Source organism: Trachurus japonicus, chromosome 7 (genome assembly GCF_045865225.1).
Source record: "Trachurus japonicus isolate A0001 chromosome 7, Traja_1.0".
In the NCBI taxonomy this organism is placed as follows: Eukaryota; Metazoa; Chordata; class Actinopteri; order Carangiformes; family Carangidae; genus Trachurus; species Trachurus japonicus.
Genome location: NC_140913.1, coordinates 766,740 through 794,612, shown reverse-complemented (window position 1 = coordinate 794,612; position 27,873 = coordinate 766,740). Strand labels below are relative to the sequence as shown.

At 42.0% G+C, this 27,873-nt stretch overlaps 2 protein-coding genes across 2 annotated transcripts in view; one reads left to right on the top strand and one right to left on the bottom strand.

Annotated features, from left to right (window-relative positions):
* The first annotated feature begins 728 nt into the window (after positions 1-728).
* On the top strand, positions 729-5,922 carry LOC146983905 (troponin C, slow skeletal and cardiac muscles-like). Its single transcript, XM_085780692.1, has 6 exons — positions 729-867; positions 1,672-1,702; positions 3,371-3,517; positions 3,877-3,991; positions 4,231-4,367; positions 5,644-5,922. The coding sequence occupies exons 1-6, from the start codon at positions 844-846 to the stop codon at positions 5,673-5,675; spliced, it is 486 nt and encodes a 161-aa protein (XP_085636818.1). The 5' UTR covers positions 729-843; the 3' UTR covers positions 5,676-5,922.
* Positions 5,923-8,856: 2,934 nt separating this feature from the next.
* The window catches only part of LOC146983904 (rho guanine nucleotide exchange factor 10-like protein), a 70,673-nt gene continuing 51,656 nt past the window's right edge, over positions 8,857-27,873 (bottom strand). Inside the window, exons 21-28 of the mRNA XM_085780691.1 lie at positions 21,440-21,555; positions 21,080-21,166; positions 20,307-20,521; positions 18,891-19,048; positions 18,129-18,271; positions 12,598-12,769; positions 12,363-12,479; positions 8,857-11,070 (exon numbers count right to left, since the gene is read on the bottom strand). Of these exons, the coding sequence (XP_085636817.1) occupies positions 10,466-11,070; positions 12,363-12,479; positions 12,598-12,769; positions 18,129-18,271; positions 18,891-19,048; positions 20,307-20,521; positions 21,080-21,166; positions 21,440-21,555 (1,613 nt within the window). The 3' untranslated portion in view covers positions 8,857-10,465. The remainder of the gene's footprint in view (positions 11,071-12,362; positions 12,480-12,597; positions 12,770-18,128; positions 18,272-18,890; positions 19,049-20,306; positions 20,522-21,079; positions 21,167-21,439; positions 21,556-27,873) is intronic.

Here is a 27,873-nt window from a genome sequence, read left to right as displayed (position 1 = left end):
GTCTGCATACCTATCGGTCTTTCAACTGTCTTGACTGCCTGTTGAGGTTTCCATTTCTTCCCACAACACATGTTCTTATATGTGTGAGAGACTTTGTGGTTATCCAAAGTGTCTTCACTGCTCTGGTGTTGAATTGCTCCACTTAAGATGTTATTAGTTACGCTTTGAGTCATGGTGAAATCATGCGTCATACTTTACTTATTTGATAGGAACATTGGTGGGTGCAAACTTATCACCCTTTTCTACTTTTCAAAACTAACATTTGCTAACAGAGCTTCTGTCAGTGGTGGAGAATGGTACAATGTGCTATTTTACAGTTAGTTGTGTGTGTCCTCCTCAGTCTTAGAGAAAGCCACACTTGGCTAGCAGTGTTAATCGCCCTTTTAGCAGGTGTTTAATAAACCTCATACCTGCTAATTTAGGTGTTAGTGCAAGCTTTGCACCTAGGCACAGCATGTTTACTCTCTGGACAGTGGAGGAGATGTAACAAAGTTACATTCTGGCCTTATTGTAACCAAATATATTAATACCATTTCCGAAGGAAAAGCCTGAGAATCAAAGACTTTTTAAATCATGTGCTGTTTTTGATGTTCCAGTATTGATGGGGAGCTCCTGTTGTTTCCTATTTATAGATCTGTCTGTCTCTCTCCCTCTCTTTATCTCTCTGTCTCTGTCACTCCTCCCCAAATCACCCTTGGATTTTGGGTGGGTGAGTCAAGAGCTTTTTTAGTGCCACGCTCACCCAACAATAAAGAGTGAAGCAGTTGCTCCCTGCGCTTGCATTGTATTTGAGTGTGGCGGTGCGTTCACTGGTGTGACAGAGGCAGGGACAGAGCAGCAGCGATGGATGATGTATATAAGGCAGCGGTAAGTACAGAGTATGATGTGCTTATCTCATTTCTCTACCTGGTGAGAATCAGTAAGTCCTGCCATAGATCAGATCCTTGTACGTTGAGCATTGGCTACAAGACAAAAACATACAACAAACACACTCTGTTGCATGGAATGATATTGGAGGTCTGTCATGCATGTATTTGAAGTTTAGAGGCCACCTGGTAATATTAACTCTATACATTATGTAAAAAAGACTGTTTATTTAGGACAATGGGGTCGTGTCCTTGAAGACAGAAGTTTTAACAACTTAAGCAGTTAAACTCTGTAAAAACACATAAATGGTGTTTTTTTTTCCATACAAAGCTAGACAAATTATAATCAAATTGATTTTAAGAAAAAAAACCTATTGTGATACAACAGAGTTTTCTTTATATAGATACATGCATACATCTAAACTGATATATATGATATGATAATAAGTCTCTGTGAGTGAGGTCGACCTGTGTGACACTGAAACAATAGGTGAGATAAGAAGAGAGCTCTGAGTGACAGGCTGCTGTGGTGAGCTCATATTTCTGAGAACAAAGAACAACTGGACAGTTGAGGGGGACAGAGAGGGAACAGCTGATGGCTATTAAAACAAATGGGTGACACTAGACACCCACCCCTGGAAGTGTGACATTGCAGTCCAGTTACACTGAGAGCAGAGAGACACAGACACGAGGTGATCAGTGCACTTACTAAGCTGAGCACTGGCTGTAGAGAGGTAAAAGAAGCGAATGTGAAACACTGTGACATGAACGATGTCAATGTTCATCTGATCTGATCTCCTTTCAGGTTGAAAACTTGACCGAGGAACAGAAAAATGGTGAGGAAACTGTAACACTGTTATCACTGCCAAGGGTCTGTACCAACAAGTAGCTACTACATCTGCTGTTCCAATACTAACAGTAAAACATTAAGGAGGGGTTTGATTTGGATTGAATGGCCTCTCATAGTTTGTCATTTGCACAAACAATGAGAAACACAAAATTATAAACTGTTCTTCAAACATGGGTACGAGACAGTACACTGAATGGATAAATGATGATTGACAGTGAGTTGTCCTCATTCAAAAATCACTGAGAGATCTTTCACATATATCCATGAAGTGTCTGAGCTTTCCTCTGTTCTGCTGATCTATAGCTCCACTGGAACATTTCCAACAAAACCCTGTTTCAGGAACCTTTTCAGGAACTTCAGTAGAGGGGACCAGAAACTAAATAGGTTGTGGGACCATAAAAGGTCTCCACTAAGCAACACTGAGTGTCACTGGGACTAATATTAGGAGGAGGAGCAGATGTTTCTTATCATACTCATCAATGTTTAAATAATCTACTCTGGAAAGACTGAATGTTTTGGGTGAGAGCTAATGATATAGAGTGGCAGTAATATAAACTCAAACATTTGCATTTTCTTCTGCTGCTGTTTGTGGTGAATGATACTTATATAAATATGAGTCAAATTTAACACTAATAACTGGCCACATGGTGGCACAATTGCAACTATTTTTGAATATGAAGCACTTTTCCAGTGGCCTGCTGACTGGGAGGTTTCACTGTTGCAACTTTTGACATAGTTTATGCACCAATCGTTTAAAAACTCAATAACTCATCAATTAGTTAATAGTTAAATAAACCTCAGACTGATGTTCCCATGTCAACTGTCCTACCACATGTAAAATCTAACTGGTGTTCACACTGGAATTATGGGAGCTGTGTTGAACAAATGTCAGTTATCCATGCCATGTTGGAAACTTGGTGGAAGTAGCTTTTAGAAGCTGGGACCAAAATGGTCAGAAACAATACTGAGATGCATTTGACCATTAACATTACCAATCAATCATGGTCTAAATGCCACAACCAGAGTGCCTCAGCACACGTCCAGATCTATCAGAGCAGGTGATGATTTTCCAGTCTTCAACTGTCCACAGCTGTTGGGATGTTGATCAGATTTCTTGGTGGAACCAGATGTGATCTATTGTTGGACATGTTGTTGTCTAAGTTGACAACTCTTGTAAAGTGTGGTTATCTGAGTGACTTCAGTCTTTCTGTCAGCTCCAACCCCTCTGCCTGTTCTCCTCTGACCTCCACGGAGCTGCTGCTAATTGGATGGTTTAGTTGTTGGCTCCACTCTAACTCTAAAAACTCTAGAGACTGTTGTGTATGAGAATCGAGGAGATCAGCAGTTTGACAAACATTCGAACCACCAACAGTCACATCACGATCAAGACACTGAGATTTTTCCTCAATTCTGAAGTTTGATGCAAACATTCACCTAAAGTCCTGACCTGGATCTACTGGTGTGTGATTGGCTTTACTACCTTGATTATCTAAGATCATATGCTAATGAACATTATGTTCATCCTCTCCCTTTAACTTCTTTACTAACAACTATCCATGTATTTACAGCAGTTGCCGAACAAGCAATTCCTCTTCACACAAATGCACAGCTGTTTGTAGTTATGAATGCTTTAAATCTGCTGTGTCACCTACAGAGTTCAAGGCTGCGTTCGACATCTTCATTCAGGATGCAGAGGACGGCTGCATCAGCACCAAAGAGTTGGGGAAGGTGATGAGGATGCTGGGACAGAATCCCACACCTGAAGAGCTGCAGGAGATGATTGATGAGGTGGATGAGGATGGTATGTCAGCATCTCTGTGACACATCACTGCACAGCAGACACCGCAAGCATGTTCATTAAATAGAATGATTTTAACATCACTAAAGAAACTTGAGTGTAAATTAAAATGAAAGCTGGATTTTAAAGGTCCCATATTTTACACTTTCAATACTGTATATCTTGAAATGTTGGTCCACTTCTTGGGTTTTAAAAACCTGGAGCATGACTTCCATTTGACATCACAAAATTACAGAAGTCTGCTTTAAAATCCAAAAGACATGGATATATCACGTTATACAACATGGGACCTTTACGAGATTTAATAATGTCAACATGATATGGAGATATTGAGTCTTTATAATATCATGGTGCATTCACAGGCAGTGGCACGGTAGATTTTGATGAGTTCTTGGTTATGATGGTCCGCTGCATGAAGGAGGAGAGCAAAGGAAAATCAGAGGAGGAGCTGGCTGAACTCTTCCGCATGTTTGACAAGTAGGTTTCTCTTTGTATTTACTCGGTAAATGCCACTAATGCAATAGAAACTAGTGCTGATTAAGTAGTAAGTAGTTTGATAGAGAATGTCTTGTAACTTACTGTAGGTCAAAGAGAACCACTTGGTGACCTTGAATTTCACTAGAATAGACTTTGTTTCCATGTTAGAAAGAGACAATGTGGTGTCGATTTTGGTTTGTCTGATATTTCTAAGCCTGGTTCCTTTGTCTTGTGTTGAGGAATGGAGATGGCTACATAGACTTAGAGGAGCTGAAGACCATGCTGGAGAACACTGGAGAACAAATCACAGAAGACGACATTGAAGAGCTGATGAAGGATGGAGACAAAAACAACGACGGCAAAATCGATTACGACGGTACGACAGGCAGCACATTAGGAACGCAACGGAAAACAAAATGCACCAACTCAACGAAGTTCATATTGCAATTGCAAGTTTGCAGAAAATATAAGATCCTGCAAACTAAAGTGAATTTCGGTGTTGAAAATGACGATAAACTTCCTTTTGTCTTAACTAAACAAAAAATACCAAACCAATTTGCATCAACTTGGGGAAGGATGGAGGATGGGAGGAGAGAAGGAAATTACTCCACTTAGATGAAGATCTGTCATTTCAATGAATCCAAATCACCTCTTTATCTTTACCAACTGAGGTTGAAAGAAGCCTGGGTGTCATGGTGCTTGTATATTTCTCCTGGGTTCTTGCACCTTTGCACAATTCATTCAGGCCTTACCAGAGTCAGTGCATTGCCCATCTGTGACTCCCTTTACAGATGTCCCAGAATGCAGCAGCAGCAGCAGCACATCTGGTCTTGCATCAGGCTAAAAAGAGCTCTGCTGCTCATTGACTTCCAGTGTGTTACACATTAATTCAAATACATCTATTCATCTGAGGGAGATGCATAGAGTTTCAAAAACATAGCCATGGTCAGAGACCTCGTGTCACTCAAGATTCAGAGGAACTTATTCATACCTTTAAAACATCCACAGTTGATTATTGCAATGGTCTCCTCACTATTTCACAGAGTTCACCAGACCCAGACAACTACATCCTATTTAGATGCTGCTGCTGAGGTTCCATCTAAAATCAAGACAATCGTTTGATTACAGTCAGATAGAGATTTCCATTCAAATTCAAATGAACTAGGCCCTAAATGAATTTATGAATTTTCAGTGATAGGAGCACAATAAGGTCTCTAAGATTTTGTGGAGCTGGTCAGTTGGTGGTGCCTATAGGGTTAAAACTAAACAAGGTTAAATGGTGTTCAGCCCGCTGCTGGAACCAGGTCCCAATGGATCTCAATGGATGTCAAATATACCTAAACTGCTTTAAAAGGAAGCTAAACACACCTTTATTGCCCACTGCTTTCATTTAATCATTTAATCTCAGACTTCATTTTAGACATCCATCTAATAATCAGTGCTTCATCTCTATTTTCAGGCTTTTTATATTTTCTGTTAGGCACACTGAATGACCTCTGTGCATGAGTATGTGCTATAAAAATAAATTTGAACTTATGTAGGCCTACCACTGTGGAGACTCACCTCTTCAACACCTATGCAGCCATGTATGTCAGGACATCTTCACTCCACATTACTGTTTACATACTGACTTTGTGGTTTCTCTCTGACAGAGTTCCTGGAGTTCATGAAGGGTGTTGAATAAATGATTCAGCTGGAGGCTCCTCTCTGCAACAGCTCTCCCCACTTTTGACAACATAATCCGAGGCTGTTCCTGAAGGCATCGTGCTCAGCTCCTGTCGGCTTTTAATACAAACAAACAACACACCGTCCTCAGCAGACGCCTGTCCCATCACTTATTCTCACACAACACCGTCAAAAGCAAAGGTCTGCCTAGCACCAACCACGAAGATATAAAGGCTGTTTACAATAAAAAGTTTTTCTTAATTGTTCATTTCGTCTGTCATTTATCTGATATAATGTGCTCCTTTTTTACACCTTAAAGGGATAGTTCAACATTTTGGCAAATTGGCCCATTGCCATAATCGCTATAGTCATAGCAGTAGGTTCGTTACCATTAATTGTCGGTGTAAGCTATTTTTAGAACGGAGGAGCGGGGCGGCAGGCTGCTCAGGGCTGTGCTATGGAGGCTAAAGGAATTTCTTGGTTTCCCTCATCAAACTCATCAAATACAAAATCCCAAAACTCCAAAACGCTTTCGTGGACAAGTTGTGACCTGCACAATCACCACGCTATGAGATAATAATGGAACGTTACGAAACTGAGCCGTTTTCGAGGTAAATACAGAGTCTGCTTGCTGAAAAACTGTCCCTGAACGCAACGCGCATCAGCGGTTTTGCATGAATTTACCTCTAAAACAGCTCCGTCTCGTAACGTTCCGTTATTATCTCATAGCGTGGTGATTGTGCAGCTCACAACTTGTCCACAACAGCCTTTTGGAGTTGTTGGGTTGTGTATTTGATGAGTTTGATGAGGAAAACCAAGAAATTCCCTTAGCCTCCATAGCGTAGCCCTGAGCAGCCTGCTGCTCTGCTCCACCGTTCTAGAAATAGCTTACACCGACAATTAAAGGTAACAAACCTACTGCTATGACTATAGCGATTATGGCAATGGGCCAATTTGCCAAAATGTTGAACTATCCCTTTAAGATTTGAGATTTCAACCAGATGTCTTTCTAAGTCAATACAGCACATACATTTGTAAAAATAAATAAAAAAAATACACAGTTCCATTGTTCATTTTTTTCCCCAGGTAAAACCTCTTTTAGGCCGCGAAAATAGGCCGTTTCTTTGGGTCTGTTCACAACACTATGTTGTAAATCTCTGGGCAGGGCTATGGGCTGGCGTTGCTAACAGGAGGAGTGCAGAGAGTCTTCTACTGCAATTAAAGTACTTAGGGGCTATTTGTAGATCAAACAACCCCACTTTTAAAAAATGCTACTATCCCTTTAAGCTAATTTTTGTCAAAAATGAATGTGATTATTAATGGGAGGGTCAAAAGTGCATTATATGAGAATGGTCTTTATTATTTTACAGATTATATCCACTTGATACACATTACATTTGTGCAGTACAGGTAGTATAACTAAGGAGTGAGTAAATTAACCTGGGGCCTGCAGAGCAGAACTGACAGATGGCAGTTGATGCTGACAGACATCGAGGCACTGAGAAAAAGTGTTTGAAATTCACAAATGAACTTTAAACATGTAAATCACATCAACTGATGACAACATAAATACAAATGATACAAAATCCAAACATACTTGTGAACACAGTATGCTACATGTAAAGGGTCTGAGTGAACCCAGTTAACTCAATCTCACAGAGCAAACAGACACTGTACTGTATGTGCACAATGGACATTCTGATAGTGAAGTCATAATGTTGCAGGATGAAGGCACCACTTTAGAAATATTAAAATGCAAACACACAAACATACATGTGCATGTGTTTGTGTGTACATTTTTTGTAAAAAGGCAAATTCATCTTGTAACAGTATGACTTGACTTTTCGACTGATTGCCTTCAAATATTTTGTCTTTGCTCCCCCTTCCTTCTTGCTGTTCAGTGGTCCTCGTTCTGCCTCAGAATTAAAAGCCCCTTAAACATAACAGTAATCAATAGTGCTTCAAATTACAAAAGAGTGAGCACAGAATTATGACAAGAGTATCTTATAGTGACTCTCCTCCCTGAAGGTACATTTACATGCTCATACAACACTGTAATAACACTGGACGTGATACAGTTTCTCTTAAGAAATGATTGGCATCCATAGCAGAAATAACGGAATATATTTCTACAGTGCAACAATACAATGGAATAGTCTGCCCACACATATGAAATGGACGACAGATTAAAGTGACCATAAATAAAATCTTACCAAGTACCATTACGTATAAAAATCAATAATTTGTAATTATTGAAAGAATGTTGTCATAGCTACCACCACTAGCTGTTTAGTTTATATGTTGACTCTGTTGTCAAATGTTTTCCTACAGCACCTCAACAGAAATAAGCTTTTGATCGTTATTGTGTTCTCACCTTGGTTGTTTTTAATGATTTTAAATGTAATGAATTGATAATGACAGTGTTATTAGGAGTCACAGTGGTTTATAGAGTGTTGTACTTTGATGTTTCACTGCTAAACGTCAGGCAACAGTGTGTTCAGCCAGCCGAGACGGCAGTAGGCCTACTGGAGCACGCACATCAACCACATTAAATTATTGTTAACCAAATGATTAAACAGGGAAGCTAGAGACTCAGGGACAGATTTACTATGACGATTGAGAAAATCCAGCCCATATTTGTTCTTGTTAGCCTAGCTTAGCATAAATAAGCAACTAGCCTTGCTGTTATTAGCCTAGCATAGCAAAAACAAGCAGGTAACACCTAGCTGTCTGTTTAGCCAAGTTTCAACGTTTGTGTACATGGAAACTTCAGAGGTGTCAGTACAAGTTTGTTTTTTTCAAAGAGCAGTTTTTGGTTTTCAGCAGGAAGTACAGGCTGGAACTATTTCCTGATGAAAGACAGTGTCTCTGCGGTCTGCCTCTCCTGTGCAATGTCTTCATTCATAGTCCACGTTTTGGTGTGTGCACACCGGGCACAACTAGTTTTTTTTCGGGGGTTTATTCCAATACAAACCTACATAATCAACACAAACCCACAGCTAATGTATGCAGAGTCTATGGACACCCACTGTCATATCCAGGTGTTTCTTTTATTTTGTCCACCTTGTTCTTGTCAATAAAGGTAGCACCACTAAATAATATAGCAGGAACAGCACCTCTCAAACATTTTTGAACATTGAACATTAAACTGAAGGATATACTGTACAGTATATGACCTTTCTGAAGAAGAGGCCTGTTATATTCAACTACTTTATGTTCCTAATAAACTGCCAACTGACTGATATTATTATTATTATTATTATTATTATCATCAGTTGTATGAACAGCCTGTGAAGAACTGGAATTAACTGGCTTAGCTGCTTTCAGTGCTGTTCTCACCTGTAACAGCTGCTAAGCTAAGCAGCTGAGGGTATGGGACAGTCATGGCTTGGTTAGGTTCATGTGCAGTTTGGGTTAGGATAAGTCATTCCTTAAGGTTCTTTGTTATAGTGGTTACAATAAAAACAACATGATTGAATTTAGATGAAAGTACTGGTTCACCACAGGGATCAAACTCTCATCTCTGTCTTTTGTTGCCTCATTCATCTCATTGATGTACTGTATGATCTTATAGTCCATCCAGGATCATGATCCATCTACACCAACTTCCTCCTGAGGAAGAACCTATACTACATTATATCACAGAATGTCTTCCCTTTGCTCCTGTCATAATCACTATGACGATGTATCCTGGCAATAACCTGCAATTGTTGGTTAAAGCGACTGCATAGATTTTTTTACAGGATGATGGTCTCATCTTGGATCTACGTATTGCTCTGCTTCACAAACAAACAGGCAGCTGCATCAGAGAGTAGGCTACTATATAGTATATTCATTCATTTTAATGGATCTGAGAGTGGGATAGTGGCTGATAATGGGTTGACCCCAGGAGATCTCTGTACCCCACCACTGCACTGGGCTGGTGATCATCAAGAAACAGTTCTAGCATTTCACATTTAATGACATGAGTATGATTATCTAACCCCACTCTCACAACAAAGAAGACTCACCCTACTTCAAAAAATGCTGCAGTACTCTCTTAAATGCGTACCGTAAAACTTCAAATAATGGCCGAGTCCCAATTTGCCGCCGGTCCCAATTAACCACCGGGTGTAGCAAAATATTTTTTATATTAAACGCCCATCCCACATAAACGCCAGGTCAAACATTGTTTTTCTGGTTGCCAAAAAATATTCTATGCAAATATAGCGGGTGTCTCTAAGACGGCCGAGGACCGACGAGACGCCTCACCTCGGCTTGGCTCGCTCCTTGTTTTAAATGACTTGTTACTCCTTTTAAAAGTAGCAATCAGAGAGGGCGGAGCACCGACATGACGAGGGTCTCTGTCTCCTGGTACCTGTGCGGTCCAGGACCGCGGAGGTCCTGGACCTAAACACCCGGGCCTTTATTTGAAGTTTTATGGTATGTACCCCCTGAGGAAATCCACCAGCTGTCTGGGGCAGACTGCGTCACATTATGGCTGTAAAACCTCTGAGAGTTTGGCAGTGATGCAAACTGGGCCCAGTGTGACAAACTGATACAGTTTGATGTCACATCAAAAGAATCTGGAAAGAAGTGAGGACAGTTGTTCTCTCTGATGTCCCACATCCCTGGAGGTAGCTGCAGACTGAGGTGTTTGAGCTTCACAGGCAACAGTACTTGGTTTTCACCTGTCAGAACCAAATCACTGAGACTGAACCAGAGGAGACACACAGCGGTCCCAGGTGCCGGCTCTTCTGACTTCAGATCAGAGGAGTTCACAGGAGCATCCACGCCTACAGTTACTCAGTCAGGTGACATGCCCACCCGTCATTGGCTGAGAGCTAGAGGGAGCTGCCACACCAGAAGAGTATTTTCACTGGAGCTGGAGCCGGAGTCTCCAGAGGCCGTCTGTCCCGCGCGGCGAGATCCTCTCCCGCCGGAGAAGACGGCTGTTGAGGTGACTTTGTTCCGCCTGGCCTCCCCCTCCGTCCCCCACTCCGCGCGCCGCCCCCTCACCCACACGTCGGGATCCTCGCTCACCTCGTAGATGGAGCCGTCCTCGGGGCTGTGCTCCAGTGAGTCTGTGGGGGCCCGGGGGCCCCCCAGGTCGGGCTGGGCGCTCAGCAGCTTCCCCGGCAGCTGGCAGGTGGAGTGGAGGCGGTACTGCAGCAACAGACGCTTGGGCTTCTGCTCCCTGGACGGAGGAACTTCTGAGTCTTGGGGGTGGTTGTTGTGCTCCGGCCTCTGCCCCCCCTCTTCTCCCCCCACAACACCCTGACCTCCTGGCCCCCCCCCTCCCTCGCCGTTGACCCCTTCATCTCGGCTGCTGAGGATGGAGTCCCGTCTGAGCAAGTCCGAGGCCAGGATGCTGGAGGTGGACACGAGGAAGTCCACTGGACCACAGTGAGCGTTCAGAGACGTCATTCCTTTACCTGAGTGGTGAGACAGGTCTACATGTTAACTAGGGGTGTGACAATACACTCAGCTCACGAGACGAGACGAGACGAGACGAGACACAAGATTGGGTTCACGAGATCGAGACGAGACTTTAAGAAAACTACAATAACAAAATATACGACTGGACCAACAGACTTTTATTTAATTTAAAGTGCACATGCATTTTGAAATGTTTTATTATAACTCTTTACATGCATGATGTAGCTAAGCATGAGCTTTTAATAAACTTCTTCTTCCACAAATTGAAACTAAAACTAAAATTTATAAAATTTAAAATAAATTAAATAAAATTCAATATTTATTTATTTTTTTCAAGTGCAAACAATATTATGTGCAGTGTTTCCTCTAAGATTTTTTTAAGTAGTGGCAGCGACCCCCCCCCCCTCCCCCCAGTGCCATTTCACTACTCGGATACTCGGATCCCCCCCCCCCCTCCCTCCCACATCGGACGGTCTAGCGCATTTGTTTATTACCGTCACAATGCGGTGTGTGTGTGTGTGTGTGTAAGTGAGTGTGTGTGTGCGCCAGCGAGAGAGAGAGAGAGAGAAAGAGAGTCGCGGCCTCCACAGAGTCGTTAATTAGTGCTGGATGCGCTGGTTGATAAGTTTGGTTTTTACTGAGGAGGAATGAAGCACCTAAACCAAGTCGAGTAGAGTTATAACCGTGTAGTGAAAAGCGGTGCAAAGTATTGGTAACTGGTAGTGGAAACCCTGCTTTACATTTTTTAACATAAAAAAAAACAAAAAAACAGATTTTTAATGCAACGAGAAATATCGTTGAGTTAAATCTCGTGGGATGAGATCTCGTCACACCCCTAATGTTAACACATGGGCAGAAGAACAGGAAACACTGTGTGTTAGATACAACCAGCTGAATCTATCAATCATGACAATATCAGATCACCTATATATATGAAGAAGAGGGTTATGAAGTACCTTGATTTTGTTTCTGTTTTATTTTTGGTGAGTCCATTTTTACGTATGAAGAGAGAGGTTTTCAAATCAAAGAGAAACTAATGCCATACAGTAAAATGCCTTGTGTCTCATACTAAAGGATTCTGGATTTACATCCACTGTCAGGATAACAGACTCTCTCTCTCTCCTTTATTTTCAATCCAATAAACTTGTGAGGGCTTTACTCTTACGCTTACGCTTTACTAAGATATGAATAAATGCAGTCTTATTAAATGCCCCTTTTTTTGCAAACCGAATGCAATAAATATATTCCATGGAGGTGCAAGGAATAATGAGCATGTGTCAGTGCTGACCTGTGATCTTAGGAATGCCCTCCAGTGTAGGCACAGGGAAGGTGAGGATGACACCCTGACTGGTCCCCACCCACAGCAGGCCCTGACAGATCAACAAGCTGGAGACGCAGACTTCACCTGAAACACAGACGTTGAGTCATCAACATGACGCTCACAGCTGCATCTTCATAATGTAGGGCAGCAGTGAGTGACTCTGTGATGTGATGTGTGTGTGTTTGCTCTTGCGTGGACTGGCCTGGCGTCAGGTGGGCCGTGCGGGTGGAGACGTTGACCTCCTGCAGCGGCTGCAGCGTCTCTGTGTGGAACAGCTGGAGGGAGGAGCCCTGGGTGAAGGCCATCCAAACGCCCCCACCTGAACCAACCATGTGGCTGACAGCACAGCCCGGATCGGGGTGGGCTTCGAACCTCTGTGGTAACAGAGAGAGTCAGAGGGTCACAGTGGACAGCTGACCTGTCAACTGCTCTCAAAACAGATACGTATTTTTTTTCAGTTTTTTTTTTTTGCATAGATCTCTTAAAAGAATTGTTCACCCAAAATTCAAATTGCACTCATTATCTACTCACCCTCATGTGGACTAAGGGCTGGGAGAAGTTTCAGAGTCCTCCGTGGCTTCTCTGAGTTACAGGGGGTCTCGGCGTAGCAGTGCATGTCAATATAACGGTTGCAAATGGATACCAACTGTCTTCGTAACAAAAAGACACACCAAAAAACATCCAAATACCTCCATAGTGCTCCTCTTCCTGGTCCGTCCAAATCTCGCGAGATTTGCGCCGGCCTCAGTGCGATTACTGACGCCGGCGCAAATCGCGCGAGATTTGGACGGACCAGGAAGAGGAGCTTCCGCTACAAAACAAGCTTGAAATATAGACTTATTTAATTTTTTTCAGAACAATTTCGCATTTCGGGGCTTCAATACAAGACAGACATTACATACGAGCAGCATGGAGGTATTTGGATGTTTTTTGGTTTGTCTTTTCTTTACGAAGACAGTTGGTATCCATTTGCAACCGTTATATGGACATGCACTGCTACGCTGAGACCCCCTGTAACTCAGAGAAGCCACGGAGGACTCTGAAACTTCACCCAGCCCTTAGTCCACATGAGGGGGAGTAGATAATGAGTGAAATTTCAATTTTGAGTGAACTATTCCTTTAAACGACTTTTCCTCTGCGCAAAACTACCAAATATTCAATAATTCTGAGGATTTTAACCCTTGAAATGCCAGTTTGATTCCTTGATGTCACTGTTATTTAATGAAAAAAAAAAAACACAAAAAGTTAGCTATTTTCTGAAAAACAAATGTCACGTGGCTGGGGGAAATTTTTTTAATCAGTCTTGGATAGGTCAAGGATTCCTCAAAATATTGGCTTTGTAGCACATTAGTTTTTCTGTAGCGGCATATTTACAGATTTGCCTCCCATTGACTCCCATTAAATAAAAATCCCATTAAACCACATGTTTTAATCAAATTGTTTTTACAAAAAACAATCATGCTTTCTGTGATAATAGGGTTTAGATTTGAAGAAAAATAATGATTTTTTTTTAATTTTTACAGTTTACCAGTAGATAGTGCTATTTTACCATTATATACTGTAGGCCTGTAGCCTAGAAATCTAGCTGCACCCTAGCGGCAGCAAATATATTTGCTCCGTAGGTGGGTCTAGAAACGAGCCATAGGAACTTTTTGAGTCTCGAACACCGTTTGTGTTCACCAATCACAGCGCTCTATCTGTTTAGAGAGTCGTTGGGCGGGCTTAACGCGATGGCGACATACATTTTAATTGGCTTGTCAGGCTAACGTCATCCTGCTCTTTGCTCTGATTGGTCGTAGCGCTCCCCTATTGGTGCAGAGGCAGTTTGAAAGACAGCCTTCATCCCGCCCCCTGGATTGAGCCGATGTCTACCGGTCGTTGCCAGACTAGACATGTTAATGTAGTCTGGCTTGTCGGACTAGTAGGCCTGCCTACCCAATAGTTCTAATATGGAAAGCCGTTTTAGTCATAATTAAATAAATTAATAAATGCATAAATAAATAGATATAGCCATGAAATGAATCCCAAATTAAATAAATAGGATGATAAATAGATATAAATGAAATATAAATACATAAGGCGCGTTTCCATTGCAGGAACTTCTGCAGGAATTTTACGGGGCCAGCCCCATTGGTGCGTGTCTCCACTGCAGGAACCTCCCCCACAGGGCCATTTACAGGAACTTATTGATTCCAGCCTACGGCACCGAGGAGATTCAGAGGGGGTTTGAGTCATCGCGGCGAAATGAAAATATCAGCGCACCTCGACACACTGGGGATCCATCACGCCGCAAAACAATGCCGTGAAAAGTAAAAAAAAAAAAAAAACTCAAGCAGGATTACAATCAACCGCCATGTGCACAAACACACACACCAGAAACGCGGCTACTGCCTCAGCTCCTTCCATCCTTCTTTGTTGTTGTTATGATTTTTGTGCATGTGCTTGTGACCTGCCTGGGTGACGTCACGGTCGAAACTGTCGCACAGCGATGGAAACTCATGACGTCGCCGCAGGGTCTGACTCTGCAGTGGAGACACGGCCACTGAGAGGGCCGAGTGAGAGGACGGTTCCTGTAGAAGTTCCTACCCCCTCCCTTTACCAGGAACTCCTGCAGTGGAAACACGGCTATAGATTCATTTATATTTTCATTTTTTCAGGAGACTTTTATTTTCTAACACCTCATTTATTTATTTCCTGATACTTTTATTTATTTCACTGCTCTTTTATTTCATGCTGCAATATTCAAATGAGGGGGCGGGGTTATCTGGACCCTTTCAAAGTAAAACATCACACGGCCTATTCACCTTATTTTGTGCTGGATCTAGTGTGCGGAAGTGTTAGTACTGGTACTCTGGTTGAAAAGAACAAGTACGTTTACATGTCTGCTCTGCTCTTTCCCAGAGAAGCAGTAGCTTACGTGAATTTGTCATTAGGTCCCGTTGCTGTTGGACCGCAGTAGCCGTCATCGTTGCCGCCGGTAGCAGTGCGTAGCAAAGCTCCAGTACAGAGCTCAGGTGATTGATAACGTCATCACTGGTGGATGTAGGCTATCAACGATCGATATCAACTATCGATATCAACGATCATGTTAGGAAACAGTGATCTCATGAAATGCACTTGCAGTTTATTAAACATAAAGTGTTTGAGAAATCGGAGCCTACTGCCGTGAACGTGACTTTCTAACCGCCAGCACTGTGGTGACATGGTGCGGCTGATAGAGGGATGTGACACACCGACCTACTCTCCCACTAACGGGTCCTGGTGACGCACACACACACACACACAGACAAAATACTGCTGCGACAGGTATCACACCGGAGCGGTTCGTCTCCCTCTTCAATCTGGGCTCTGGTGTCTGGCAGATAAAGAGACTGTTTCTGTTTACACAGCTGATTAATGAGCATCACCTCAGTAGCTCAAAATAAAAGTCGAGTGAAGTTTTCAACGCGGACTTGATGAATATGTGGTTGTATCGTATTAAAGCAGAAGTAAGTGATATATTTGTGTTAATATAAGTCTTAAATAGTTATATCTTCCGACAGCAATCACTTACATAGAGTGTTTGGACTGAAACACGGGTCTCTCAGTCCCTCTGCTCTGCTCTGAGCCGAAGAGAAAACATTTATCGTATCCTACAGTTTTTATCAATGAGGAGAGAGAACGGCATGCAGGGCTGTGTGTGCAGCCAAGGAACGCCGTGAATGTGGTGACGTAGCGACGAGGACTGTTATGGTGCGTTCAAGGAAACTCATATTTTTCCGACCGTGAAGTGGTACCAGTTCGATCTGGTACGAGTTCACCGGTCGGAAGTTACGAGTGGCCGTTATAGTGACTTTCACCAGTAAAACAGGTCGGAAAAACACGAGTGGGTTGCCTGAAACGCTACAAAGTCGTAAGTTGTGACTTGAAGCTGTAATTTACGATTTCAAAAGCCTGCCTGGAACGCAGCATTAGCGAAAACGACCGGACCACTTACTTCTGCTTTAAGTTATTTATTTTACCAAAAAAAAACAACAGCATTAGCTCCACTGCATTAGTATGGTTTAATAATCATTCAGACACGGCGGCACCTGTTCCTACTGTTCTACACTGGTTATGTGTGTGTACACCCGGTAACGACTGAAGTATTTTCATTGCTGTTCATTCTTTTCTTTGGGAGGTGGGTGCAGGTTGTATGCTGCTAGCCTGCTCCACAATATCCCTGCCTCTCCGCTTTGTGTTGGAGACATACTGCCGTCTCCTCTTTACCCAGTTGCTGTGGCAGGGACATAAAGCTAGACATAGCTACCTGGTTAGCTACATGACCTTAGCCGTTAAGCGACATGACCTCATAAGGCAGAGAGACGTTGTGTAACAACAACAGAAACTAGAAAAAACGAAATATGTTTAAAACACTATTCTCCTCCCCAAGTTATTGATCAAGTTGCTGAGTAGCGGTCGACAATTCACAACAACAGCACTTCCGCACACTAGATCCAGCGCAAAATAAGGTGAATAGGCCGTTGTGTGATGTTTTTGTGTGATTGTGTGATAACCCCGCCCCCTCATTTGAATATTGCAGCATGAAATAAAAGAGCAGTGAAATAAATGTGACGTTATGAAATAAAAGTCCCCAGAAATAAATAAAAGTGACATTAGGAAATAAAAGTATCTGGAAATAAATAAATGAGGCGTTAGAAAATAAAAGTCTCCTGAAAAAATTAAAATGTTGTTTTTAAAATAAAAATATATGTACTATTTATATTTCATTTATATCTATCTATCATCCTATTTATTTAATTCGGGACTCATTTCATGGCTATATTTATTTATTTATGCATTTATTAATTTATTTCATTATGACTAAAACGGCTTTCCATACTTATGGACCAATTTTATTTTTCATTTATTATGTTGTATCTGTTTATTGATAGGTTACTCTCTTTATTGCAGATTAAAATATAGATTCATTTAAGAAAATAAAGTTGTATTCCTAATGGCTACTTGCTTTAGGAAATGCTTACTTACTTTTACAAATTAACATAGACATACTGTATAATAGACGTAAAATTTGGAATATAAGTTGCAGTCTATTTGAGGGTCTCAAACTGGGAAACATTTTCTATTCCTATTTTTTAATAAGGTCAGCCCCTCCTCCTGACAGAGATGAGAGATCATGAAACGCTGTTAAAAAAACATAAGATTATTTTCTGTGAGAGACTATGGCGGACCCAAATGAGTCTTGTTAATTAATAAAAAATAAAAAAAACACTATTCCGCCCACGTAGTCATAGGCCTATGCGGATACAGGACACATCACCGTTTACACTTGTGTATAATGTAGTCACAACGGGTCCATGACAACCTCCAGAGGTGGTTTGGCCGATCGGATCACTGTACTTTCATATGGTCAAGCTCTATCTGATTGATTAATAGACATTGTAGCCACAATTATCAGTAACTGTTTATGTAAAATATTATTGTTTATTATTATCTATCTATCTTTGGGTTTTCAACTATATTTTAATGACTTTCTAGTTTGTGTTAATCTTATCAAGTTAGTGATTTACAGCATTACAATCATTTTAGTGTTGATACTGAGCAATGGGAACACTGTGTCTCAAAGATACGTATATAGATATATGGATATAAATTTCCCTTTGGGGACAAATAAAGTAATTCTTATTCTTATTTAGAAATGAATTTGACCATTTCTGAGTGTAGATGTAGGATTAACAGGAAACTCTTGCCTACCTGTGTATGGAGGCTGGGAACTTGGAAGACAGTGACCTGGTTGGAACAACTGGCCCACACAGCGTCTTCAAGTGTCAACAGAGTGCTGACCGGCTCAGAGCCCAAAGACACCAGGCTGCATGAGTCCTGCTCCCACAGCCTCTCTGAGAGGGACAACGGTCCACGGATTAGCATCTGTTCACAAGCAACCACTACTCCTCCACAGTCAACCCTCACCAGGGTACATACAGGAATCTTGAAGTTAATTTTAATACCTTTTTAAGACTTTTTCAAGACCTTTTCAATATTTTTCAATACCTCACCGTCACTTCAAGCTGTAACCATTTACATCAGTGACACTTTTAACGTAACAGTTTTAGTTTGTGATAAAGACTATAGACAACAGAATTCAAAATAGGCTAGGATAATAAATCAAAGGCAAAGTTTATAAAAAAAAAACAAAAAAACCATTGCTCCACTCTCAAAAAACAAAAACAACAATCTTCTTTTCTTTTTTATGTACTGGTTCATCTTTGTTTTTTAATAAAATGAATAAATTCACACATTTTTACAATGATTTTTAGGACTCAAACTCTTGAACAGCTAATTCAGAAAAAAATACCTTCAATATTTAAGACTTTATAAAGTCGTGAAAAGACTTTTTAATACTTTTTAAGGGTCTTAATTTTCCCAAAATTGATTTATCACCTTTTAATACTATTCAAGACCCCGCGGATACCCTGCTCACATTAGTGCAGCAGGTGTTTAGAAGTGTGCCCTCACCTCCAGACTTCCTCTGGTACACAGCTACTTTTCCGTTGTTGAGTCCAGCAAAGAGGAAACAGAGCAGGTGTTTGAGGCAGAGGACTGAGCTGCTGTCAGGGTTCCCCAAGGTCAGCAGGCACTGGACAGCCGTGTCCACGCTGTTGTACACATGGATGCTGGGAGGACAAGAAGAAAGGTTACACACGAGTAAAACTGTGCACGTAAAATAAAAGACAAGAAAAACTTTAAATCCACATATGAGAAATTGGTACCTATACACATATGTTTTGGAAATGCTTGCAGATACAAATGTTTTGGAATGAGGTAAAGAAAGAACTGGACACTTTGATTGGACATAACTTGGACCTATCACCTCTTCAGTGTATTCTGGCGGCCAAGGTCTCGAGCTCAAGGAACAACCACAACGCAAAACCCATCGGAATACTCTTATATATGGCACGAAAAACTATTCTTAAAGCAGAAGTAAGTGGTCCGGTCGTTTTCGCTAATGCTGCGTTCCAGGCAGGCTTTTGAAATCGTAAATTACAGCTTCAAGTCACAACTTACGACTTTGTAGCGTTTCAGGCAACCCACTCGTGTTTTTCCGACCTGTTTTACCGGTGAAAGTCACTATAACGGCCACTCGTAACTTCCGACCGGTGAACTCGTACCAGATCGAACTGGTACCACTTCACGGTCGGAAAAATACGAGTTTCCTTGAACGCACCATAACAGTCCTCGTCCCTACGTCGCCACATTCACGGCGTTCCTTGGCTGCACACACAGCCCTGCATGCCGTTCTCTCTCCTCATTGGATAAAAACTGTAGGATACGATAAATGTTTTCTCTTCGGCTCAGAGCAGAGCAGAGGGACTGAGAGACCCGTGTTTCAGTCCAAACACTCTATGTAAGTGATTGCTGTCGGAAGATATAACTATTTAAGACTTATATTAACACAAATATATCACTTACTTCTGCTTTAAGTTCTGGATTCATAAAGACACTCCTACATTGGACGATTGGTACAAAGAGGTAATGAGTATAATCCCTTTGGAAAATGGACTTATAGCCTTCATGATAACATGGAGGGTTTTACAAGGGTATGGCAACCAGTTTTTGATGCTGTGGATCCCTCTGGACTGAGCTTCAATATCCCTCACTGAGTGACATAACATGGATGACTCTGGTGGTGTATTGATTTGTTTATGTATATGTATGTTTGTAAGCTGTTACTTGCTTTGTTATGTTTATTCATAACTGTTGAGTAGCTTATGCTACAGAAAAATGCATGGTTCTGTGGAAACCATATGTAAATAACAATATGTGCCCTGATTGAAAAAAAAAAAATCCACATCTGGAGCCGGAGTCAGGATGTGGTTGGCTGAAAGCAGAGGAGACACCTGAATATAAAAGAACCAGATTGAGATGACAGACCTGCTGTCCTGCAGGCCCACACAGATGATGTTTCCCATGGCAACAGTCTGGGCCTTCTCAGCTTCCTCCTCTGTGCTGGGACACGGCTCCTTGACGTACTCCAGACAGAGGACCGGGGCTCTCAGTGGGATGGTCTTGACCAGGCGAGGAGTGGCTCGGTTCAGGGAGAAGACCTCCACCTGGCCGTGGGTGGACACGCCTCCTCCAGCAGCAGCCTACACACCGGGACAACACAGAGAAGATAACTTATCTCAGATCAGCTGACCATGTTCCACACATACACATCAGAGCTGTGAATTGATGAACTGAAATTTTTTAATTGCAATTCATGAGTATCTATAGTCAATCCTGATTAATTGAATATTCTTTTTGTTCCAAATGTACCTTAAAGAAATATTCTTCAAGTATTTATAATAACAATTAATAATTCTTTATACAAATGAAACTTTATTATACATTTAGCAGAAACAATGACATCTATTTTCCGTAAACCCTTGAAGGCCTCACTGCATTTGCCATAAAAACGATATGACGGCACCACCTGAGTGGAGACTCAGCTTACAGTTTAGCCTGCAACTACAAGGAGATTCATAGTTAGAAACTGACAATAGGTCAGTAGTAATAATTGTCCCGTCACGCGTTACCATTTAAGATCATGGTTGTAAGAGCTGTTGAAAATGCCTCTGACAAAGGCTGAGAAACGTCAGGATCATCAATGAATTGTACTGCTGAGTAAGTGTGTGGTGTGTGGGATGTTGTGGTTGTCTACTCACCCAGAGGTAACCCTGAGGTAGGGATGTACTGGCAGTGCAGAACCCCAGCAGGCTGGACTGAGACGGGCTGTGAAGAGCAGCCTGCAGCTACACACACACAAGACATCAGAGGTACAAGACACACTATGAGACCAGTCTTCCTTCTCTCAAACCCCCACTGGTCGAGGCAGACAGCCCCCCCAACCTCAGACCAGTACTGTTGGAGGTCTCATCAAGTTTGTTCTGCTGCTCTGTTGGGTTTCTCTCTATAATAAAGTCCGATCTTACCCTGTAAAGTGCTTTGACATGATGTTAATTAAGATTAGGGGCTATACAAATCCAGCCGCATTGTGTGTGTCTATGACCGGCTGCTGTTCTCACCTTCAGTGTTTTGGAAGAGAAAACAGGAAGTTTGCAGGTCACCAGTGGAAAACTAAATGGAGCTTTTGTCTTTCCGTCTTCTTCAGCATATTCCCAACCCGGAGAGTTTTCCTGTCCTGAACAGACAAACAACAGACATTTATTTTATCATTTAAGTTTTATTTTATTTGACTTATACAAGCACCTTATAACTTTTCTAAGAGAGTATTATCCAAATCACATTATAACATTTAAAGGGACATTGTGTAACTTCTCCTGTTATCTATTCACGAAAATCCATTATTTGGTTCAAAAGTCTGTTTTTCATTAACCAGTACTCCCCCCATCAACAAACTGAAGTGTTCCTTTCAGCTCTGAATTAGCCGTTCATATCATTCATATCTACATGGAGCGGGTAAGCTCGGTGCTGGCTGCCATGTGGTGTCTCCATGTTTTTACGTTCAGTGGCAGCGTGACGGTAGGAAACCACGGAAACTCAGCGGAGACACCGGAGCTGTCGGCTCAGGCCGAGGTGGCGTCTGTGAAAAGTCACCGCGGTAACGCAGTGAGGAGGAATGGAGCGTTACACTGATGCTGCATTCACCTGCAGTCGGGCAGACGGCCGTCGCTAACAAACCAGATGTCAGAACAAGTCAGAGAAAGCCGGTAAAACGTGAGTCAGGTAAACAATACTACATCGCCATAATAATAATAATAATAATAATTAAAGCCGCAAGCGGCGATGACGGGCCCTCGCTCACCCATGCGACCGCGGGGCCTGAGGCATGTCGGGGCTGCAATGTTTTGTTCATCCACCAGGTGGCGCTAAGCAGTTGTAGGTGGGTGCATTCAGGGTCAGTCCCTCATCATTCATGTGAAGTTTGGAGTGAATCGGACAAAGCAAGAGGGAGTTATAAGCAGTTAATGGTTCATCCACCAGGGGGCAGTAATGGTATGCATGCAGGTGTGTTCAGGGTCAGTCCCTCATCACCATAGACTGTAAAAAGAATGGACGTAGCGTCCGTGACGTCACCCATTGGTTTGGGGGAGTCTGTTTTGTGCCGCTACTACGGGGGTTTGAACCGCGCCATGTTGGATTCTACTTGCCGTTGGCCGGCCGAGGGCCCGCCCACTGGCCTCGTAGCAGTGATCTCCGGACCTGTCACTCAACGGTTCTGCGCCCTAATTGGCCAGAACTTTAAACCTTATAATATTAAAACGGTAGAGTTTAAAAAAAATTCACCCCCCTCAGAGTGTGTGCGGGGGTAGAAACTATCGGTTGAGAGCAAAAAAATAAAATGTACCAGGCTGTAAATATGTTTTTTTAAGCTGTAAAATCGGCTATTTTAACATGGGGCTCAAATGGAGTTGCTCCCTTCTGGAGCCAGCCCCCAGAGGAATACGAGGGGATTGCAGTTTTTTGAACGCGGAAGTGAGCTTCACTTCTCAGACCGACAACTGCCCCCTTGCTCATCACACATGTGAAGTTTCGTGGAAATTGGACAATGTTGATGTAAAATATGGCACTTCCTGTTTCCACTAGGGGGCGAATGAGTGAGATCGCCTACGAGCATATGGAGACGTTGAGGTCGTGACCCTGGACCTGTGTACCAATTTTCATGATGATACGAGTTCAATAAAGCCATCAAAAAGGCAAACGTATTTTAATGGCGAGGAATGGTACACGGACGCCATTACTCGTAGCTTCACAGCGTTCATGATGTAGCTTCACCACCTTAGTCTGCATGTTTTAGAAGTGGAATGAAGTTGATGGGGTCAAGTATGTGCCATCAGTACACGTTAAGGAAAGCCTGGCCACTTCCTGTTACCACCGGGGGGCGCTATGAGTGACGTAGGAAATTAATATATCGGGACGTTCAGGGCAGAGCCATCATCATGTTCGGTGAGTTTGTATGGAAAGCCATTTTAGTCATAATGAAATAAATTAATAAATGCATAAATAAATATAGCCATGAAATGAGTCCCGAATTAAATAAATAGGATGATAAATAGATATAAATGAAATATAAATACATATATTTTTATTTTAAAAACAACATTTTTATTTTTCCAGGAGACTTTTATTTTCTAACGCCTCATTTATTTATTTCCAGATACTTTTATTTCCTAATGTCACATTTATTTATTTCCGGTTACTTTTATTTCATAACGTCACATTTATTTATTTCTGGGGACTTTTATTTCATAGCATCACATTTATTTATTTCCGGCGACTTTTATTTCATAACGTCACATTTATTTCTCTCCTCTTTTATTTCATGTTGCAATATTCAAATGAGGGGGCGGGGTTATCTGGACCCTTTCAGAGTAAAACCAAGGGGGCAGTTGTCGGTCTGAGAAGTGAAGCTCACTTCCGCGTTCAAAAAACTGCAATCCCCTCGGATTCCTCTGGGGGCTGGTGTCAGAAGGGAGCATTCCCCATAGACCCCCATGTTAAAATCGCCGACTTTACATCCTCAGTAAACATGTTAAAAGCCTGGTGTCAGAACGTTTTTTCGTCTCAATCGATAGTTTCTACCCCCGCACACACTCTGAGGGGGGTGAATTTTTTTTTAACTCTATAGTTTTACTGTTATTAGGTTAAAACTCTGGCCAATCAGGGCGCGGAAACGTTGAGTGACAGGTCCGAGCAGCTCCGTGGACAGGCTGCTTCGAGGCCAGTGGGCGGGTTCTCGGCCGGCCAATCCAACATGGCGCTGTTCAGGCCGCCATATTTGAGTCACAAAAACGACTCCCCAAAACCAATGGGTGACGTCACGGACGCTACGTCCATTCTTTTTACAGTCTATGAGTAAAACATCACACGACGGCCTATTCACCTTATTTTGCGCTGGATCTAGTGTGTGGAAGTGCTGTTGTTGTGAATTGTTGAACAATCCACTTCCCTATCCACTGAGCTATGTGTTAGTAGCCTACTGGCACTCTGGTTGAGAAGAACAAGTAGTACGTTTACGTGTCTGCTCTGCTCTTTCCCAGAGAAGCAGTAGCTTACGTGAATTTGCCGTCGGACCGCAGTAGCCGTCATCGTTGCCGCCGATAGCGGTGCGTAGCAGCTCCAGAGCTCGGGTGATTGGGTGGATGTAGGCTATCAACGATCGATATCAAGGGTGTCAACGTTTACAATTTTTTTTCTACACGTGTAACCTGGGCTTCTAACCGACGTGTACACTGTTACACTGGAGATTATGATCTCTTTCTATCGCGGGGGAGGGGGGGGTCGCTGTCTGTCTGGACTGTGTCAAAGATTGTCAGCGAGTGAGACGACATCTCTGCTACGACCGTCACTGGATTAGCGAGGTATGTTGAGTCTAAAGCCAGGCTCTCCCGGCTAGATCACCATTATGCTTAGCTCATGGTTCAGGTTATGTTCAGAGTTTAATCATAAAATCGGCTATAAAAGCGCCGCTGTTTAACTATTTATGTGGTGATGATGATGACTAATTGACATGCCCGAAATGAACCAAATAAATAAATAAATAAATTTAACTCGTTTTCAGCTGGTCACACACACAGACAAAATACTGCTGCGACAGGTATCACACCGGAGCGGTTCGTCTCCCTCTTCAATCTGGGCTCTGGTGTCCGGCAGACAAAGAGACTGTTTCTGTTTACACAGTTCTATACGTAGCTACACCCGGTAACGACTTAAATATTTTCATTGCAGTTCATTATATGTTTTCTTTGGGAGGTGGGTGCAGGTTGTGCTAGCCTGCTCCACAATATCCCTGCCTCTCCACTTTGTGTTCAAGACACACTGCCATCTGCTCTTTACCCAGTTGCTGTGGCAGGGACATAATGCTAGACATAGCTAGCTGGTTAGCTACGCAGCACACATAAGCATGGATGTATTATATTAACACATAAGGCAGAGAGATGTGTAACAACAGAAACTAGAAAAAACGAAATATGTTTAAAACACTATTCTCCTCCCCAAGTTATTGATCAAGTTGCTGAGTAGCCGTCAACAATTAACAACAACAGCACTTCCGCATGTGATGTTTTACTCTGAAAGGGTCCAGATAACCCCGCCCCCTCATTTGAATATTGCAGCATGAAATAAAAGAGGAGAGAAATAAATGTGACGTTATGAAATAAAAGTCGCCGGAAATAAATAAATGTGATGCTATGAAATAAAAGTCCCCAGAAATAAATAAATGTGACGTTATGAAATAAAAGTAACCGGAAATAAATAAATGTGACATTAGGAAATAAAAGTATCTGGAAATAAATAAATGAGGCGTTAGAAAATAAAAGTCTCCTGGAAAAATAAAAATGTTGTTTTTTTTTTTTTTTTAAAGTATATTTTTCGGCTTTTTTGCCTTTATTTGATAGTGATGACAGTAGAGATAGACAGGAAATGGGGAGGCAGAGAGAGGGGGAATGACACGCAGGAAAGGTCTGCCCGACGCGGGATTCGAACCGGGGACGCCTGCGGCGAGGACTGTAGCCTCTACATGGGGCGGCCGCTCTACCCACTGCGCCACACACCGCCTAAAAATGTTGTTTTTAAAATAAAAATATATGTATTTATATTTCATTTATATCTATTTATCATCCTATTTATTTAATTTGGGACTCATTTCATGGCTATATTTATTTATTTATGCATTTATTAATTTATTTCATTATGACTAAAACGGCTTTCCATAAGTTTGAAGTTGATCGGATAAAGTATGTGGCCGTGAGAGCTGTTCGAAGGTGAAATGGCGAGCAAATGAAAAGTCGCCAAAAGGTGAGGCCCCAGAAGCCACGCCCTTTGACCTAGAGACCTGCGGAGCACAACTTTTGATCAGAGTGGCATCTCGATGGTCCATAGCCAATTTGAAGTCAATCGGACGAAATCTGTAGGAGGAGTTAGATCAAACAGGTCAAAAGTTCAAATCAAAATGGCCGACTTCCTGTTGTGATTTCACCATGACATTAAGAGGCTTTTTTGTGCGTCTTGCCATGTTCTATAAGCCCACCAAATTTCATGCGTCGAGGTGACACACAAAGGAGGGGCTGATGTTTTGAAATTTTCTAGGGGGCGCTATTCAGCCATTTGACCACGCCCATTCCCAAAGACTTTAAAATATCAAATTTTTCGCGAGTCCTGATGTGCATGCCAAAATTTATGCGTTTTGGGGCATGTTGAAGCCTCCAAAAATGCGATCCTTTTGAGAGAAAAAGAATGAAAGAAAGAATAATAATAAACAGAGCAATAACAATAGGGCTTTCGCTGGGCGACTTGCAGTCGCCGCTCGGGCCCTAATAATAGCATTTATTTAAATAGGGACAGTGCATATTAATGAACATTAGTATAACTAAAAGAAATACTGCTGTAAATATGCCGGATTATAGCCAGGCGGCTAATTTGCGTCCGACGTCCCTAATAAATAAATAAAATACAGCAGTACACCACAAGGAATAAAAACAAAACAATAAATACAATACATATAGCAAAATACATAAAAGTGTACTACACAGACAAGAAAGACAAAACAATAAAAACAATGTTAGACACGGTACTTGGACAGGACAAACATTAATGTGCAAGACATAACAACATACAGACAGCACAGTAAGTAAACAATTATGTCATGTCGCCCCAGGTCCAGTTAATAGTCGCACTCTTGTGTGTCCTTAAGCCACTGCTTGAGATTCCCTTTAAAAGAGGAGTAAGTGGGACATTCCCTTATAGTGGAGGGAAGACTGTTCCAAATGCCTCCCCCCACAACAGACAGCACGTTCCTCCCAAATGAGGTGCGCCTGTGGGGAATCTCGCAGTCACCTCTCTCGCAAGCCCTGGTGCTCATGCCTCTCACTGTTCTTTTTTTGATTAACTCTTTCAGTGGTGGTGGAGCCAAACCATGAAAGCATTTATACACAGAGCAGGCCATTCTATACGTTTTAAAACTGTGAAAACTTAGAAAATTGTGAGCAGATGTGAAACGAAAAAGGTTTTTTGTCCAGAGTCTTTAGGGCTTTTTTGTAAAGAGAGTCTATTGGTTTAAGTGCGGTGGTGCATGCCAGTGACCAACTCGTAAAGCAGTAATCTATGTGTGATAAAATCATACAGTGTAAGAACATCAGAGCTGCATTATTAGTTAATGAATTTCTTATCTGTCTAAAATTTGCCAGATTATATTTAACAGAATTGGTTACTTTTTTAATGTGCTTTCTGAAAGAGAGTGTAGGGTCCAGAATCACTCCAAGGTATCTGAACTCGCCTACCAAAGCAAGCTCCTCCCCTTTCAGAAACACACCAGAATGATCCGACCTGAGTGGTTGTTTAGCAAAATACATACATACACTTTTCTTAACATTTAAGGCAAGACATGAATTAGTGAGCCAATCCTGAACATGAGACAAAGCTGTTGTGAGAATCTGTGCAGCCTCTGTCATGTTTTCAGCGGGAATGAAAATAACCGCGTCATCCGCGTACAGCTGTGCGT

Coding starts and splice junctions, on each gene's coding strand:
- LOC146983905 (XM_085780692.1), top strand. CDS start 844: ATGGATGATGTATATAAGGCAGCG. Junction 1,703..3,370: donor GACCGAGGAACAGAAAAATG/GTGAGGAAACTG, acceptor TGTCACCTACAG/AGTTCAAGGCTGCGTTCGAC. Junction 4,368..5,643: donor CGGCAAAATCGATTACGACG/GTACGACAGGCA, acceptor TCTCTCTGACAG/AGTTCCTGGAGTTCATGAAG.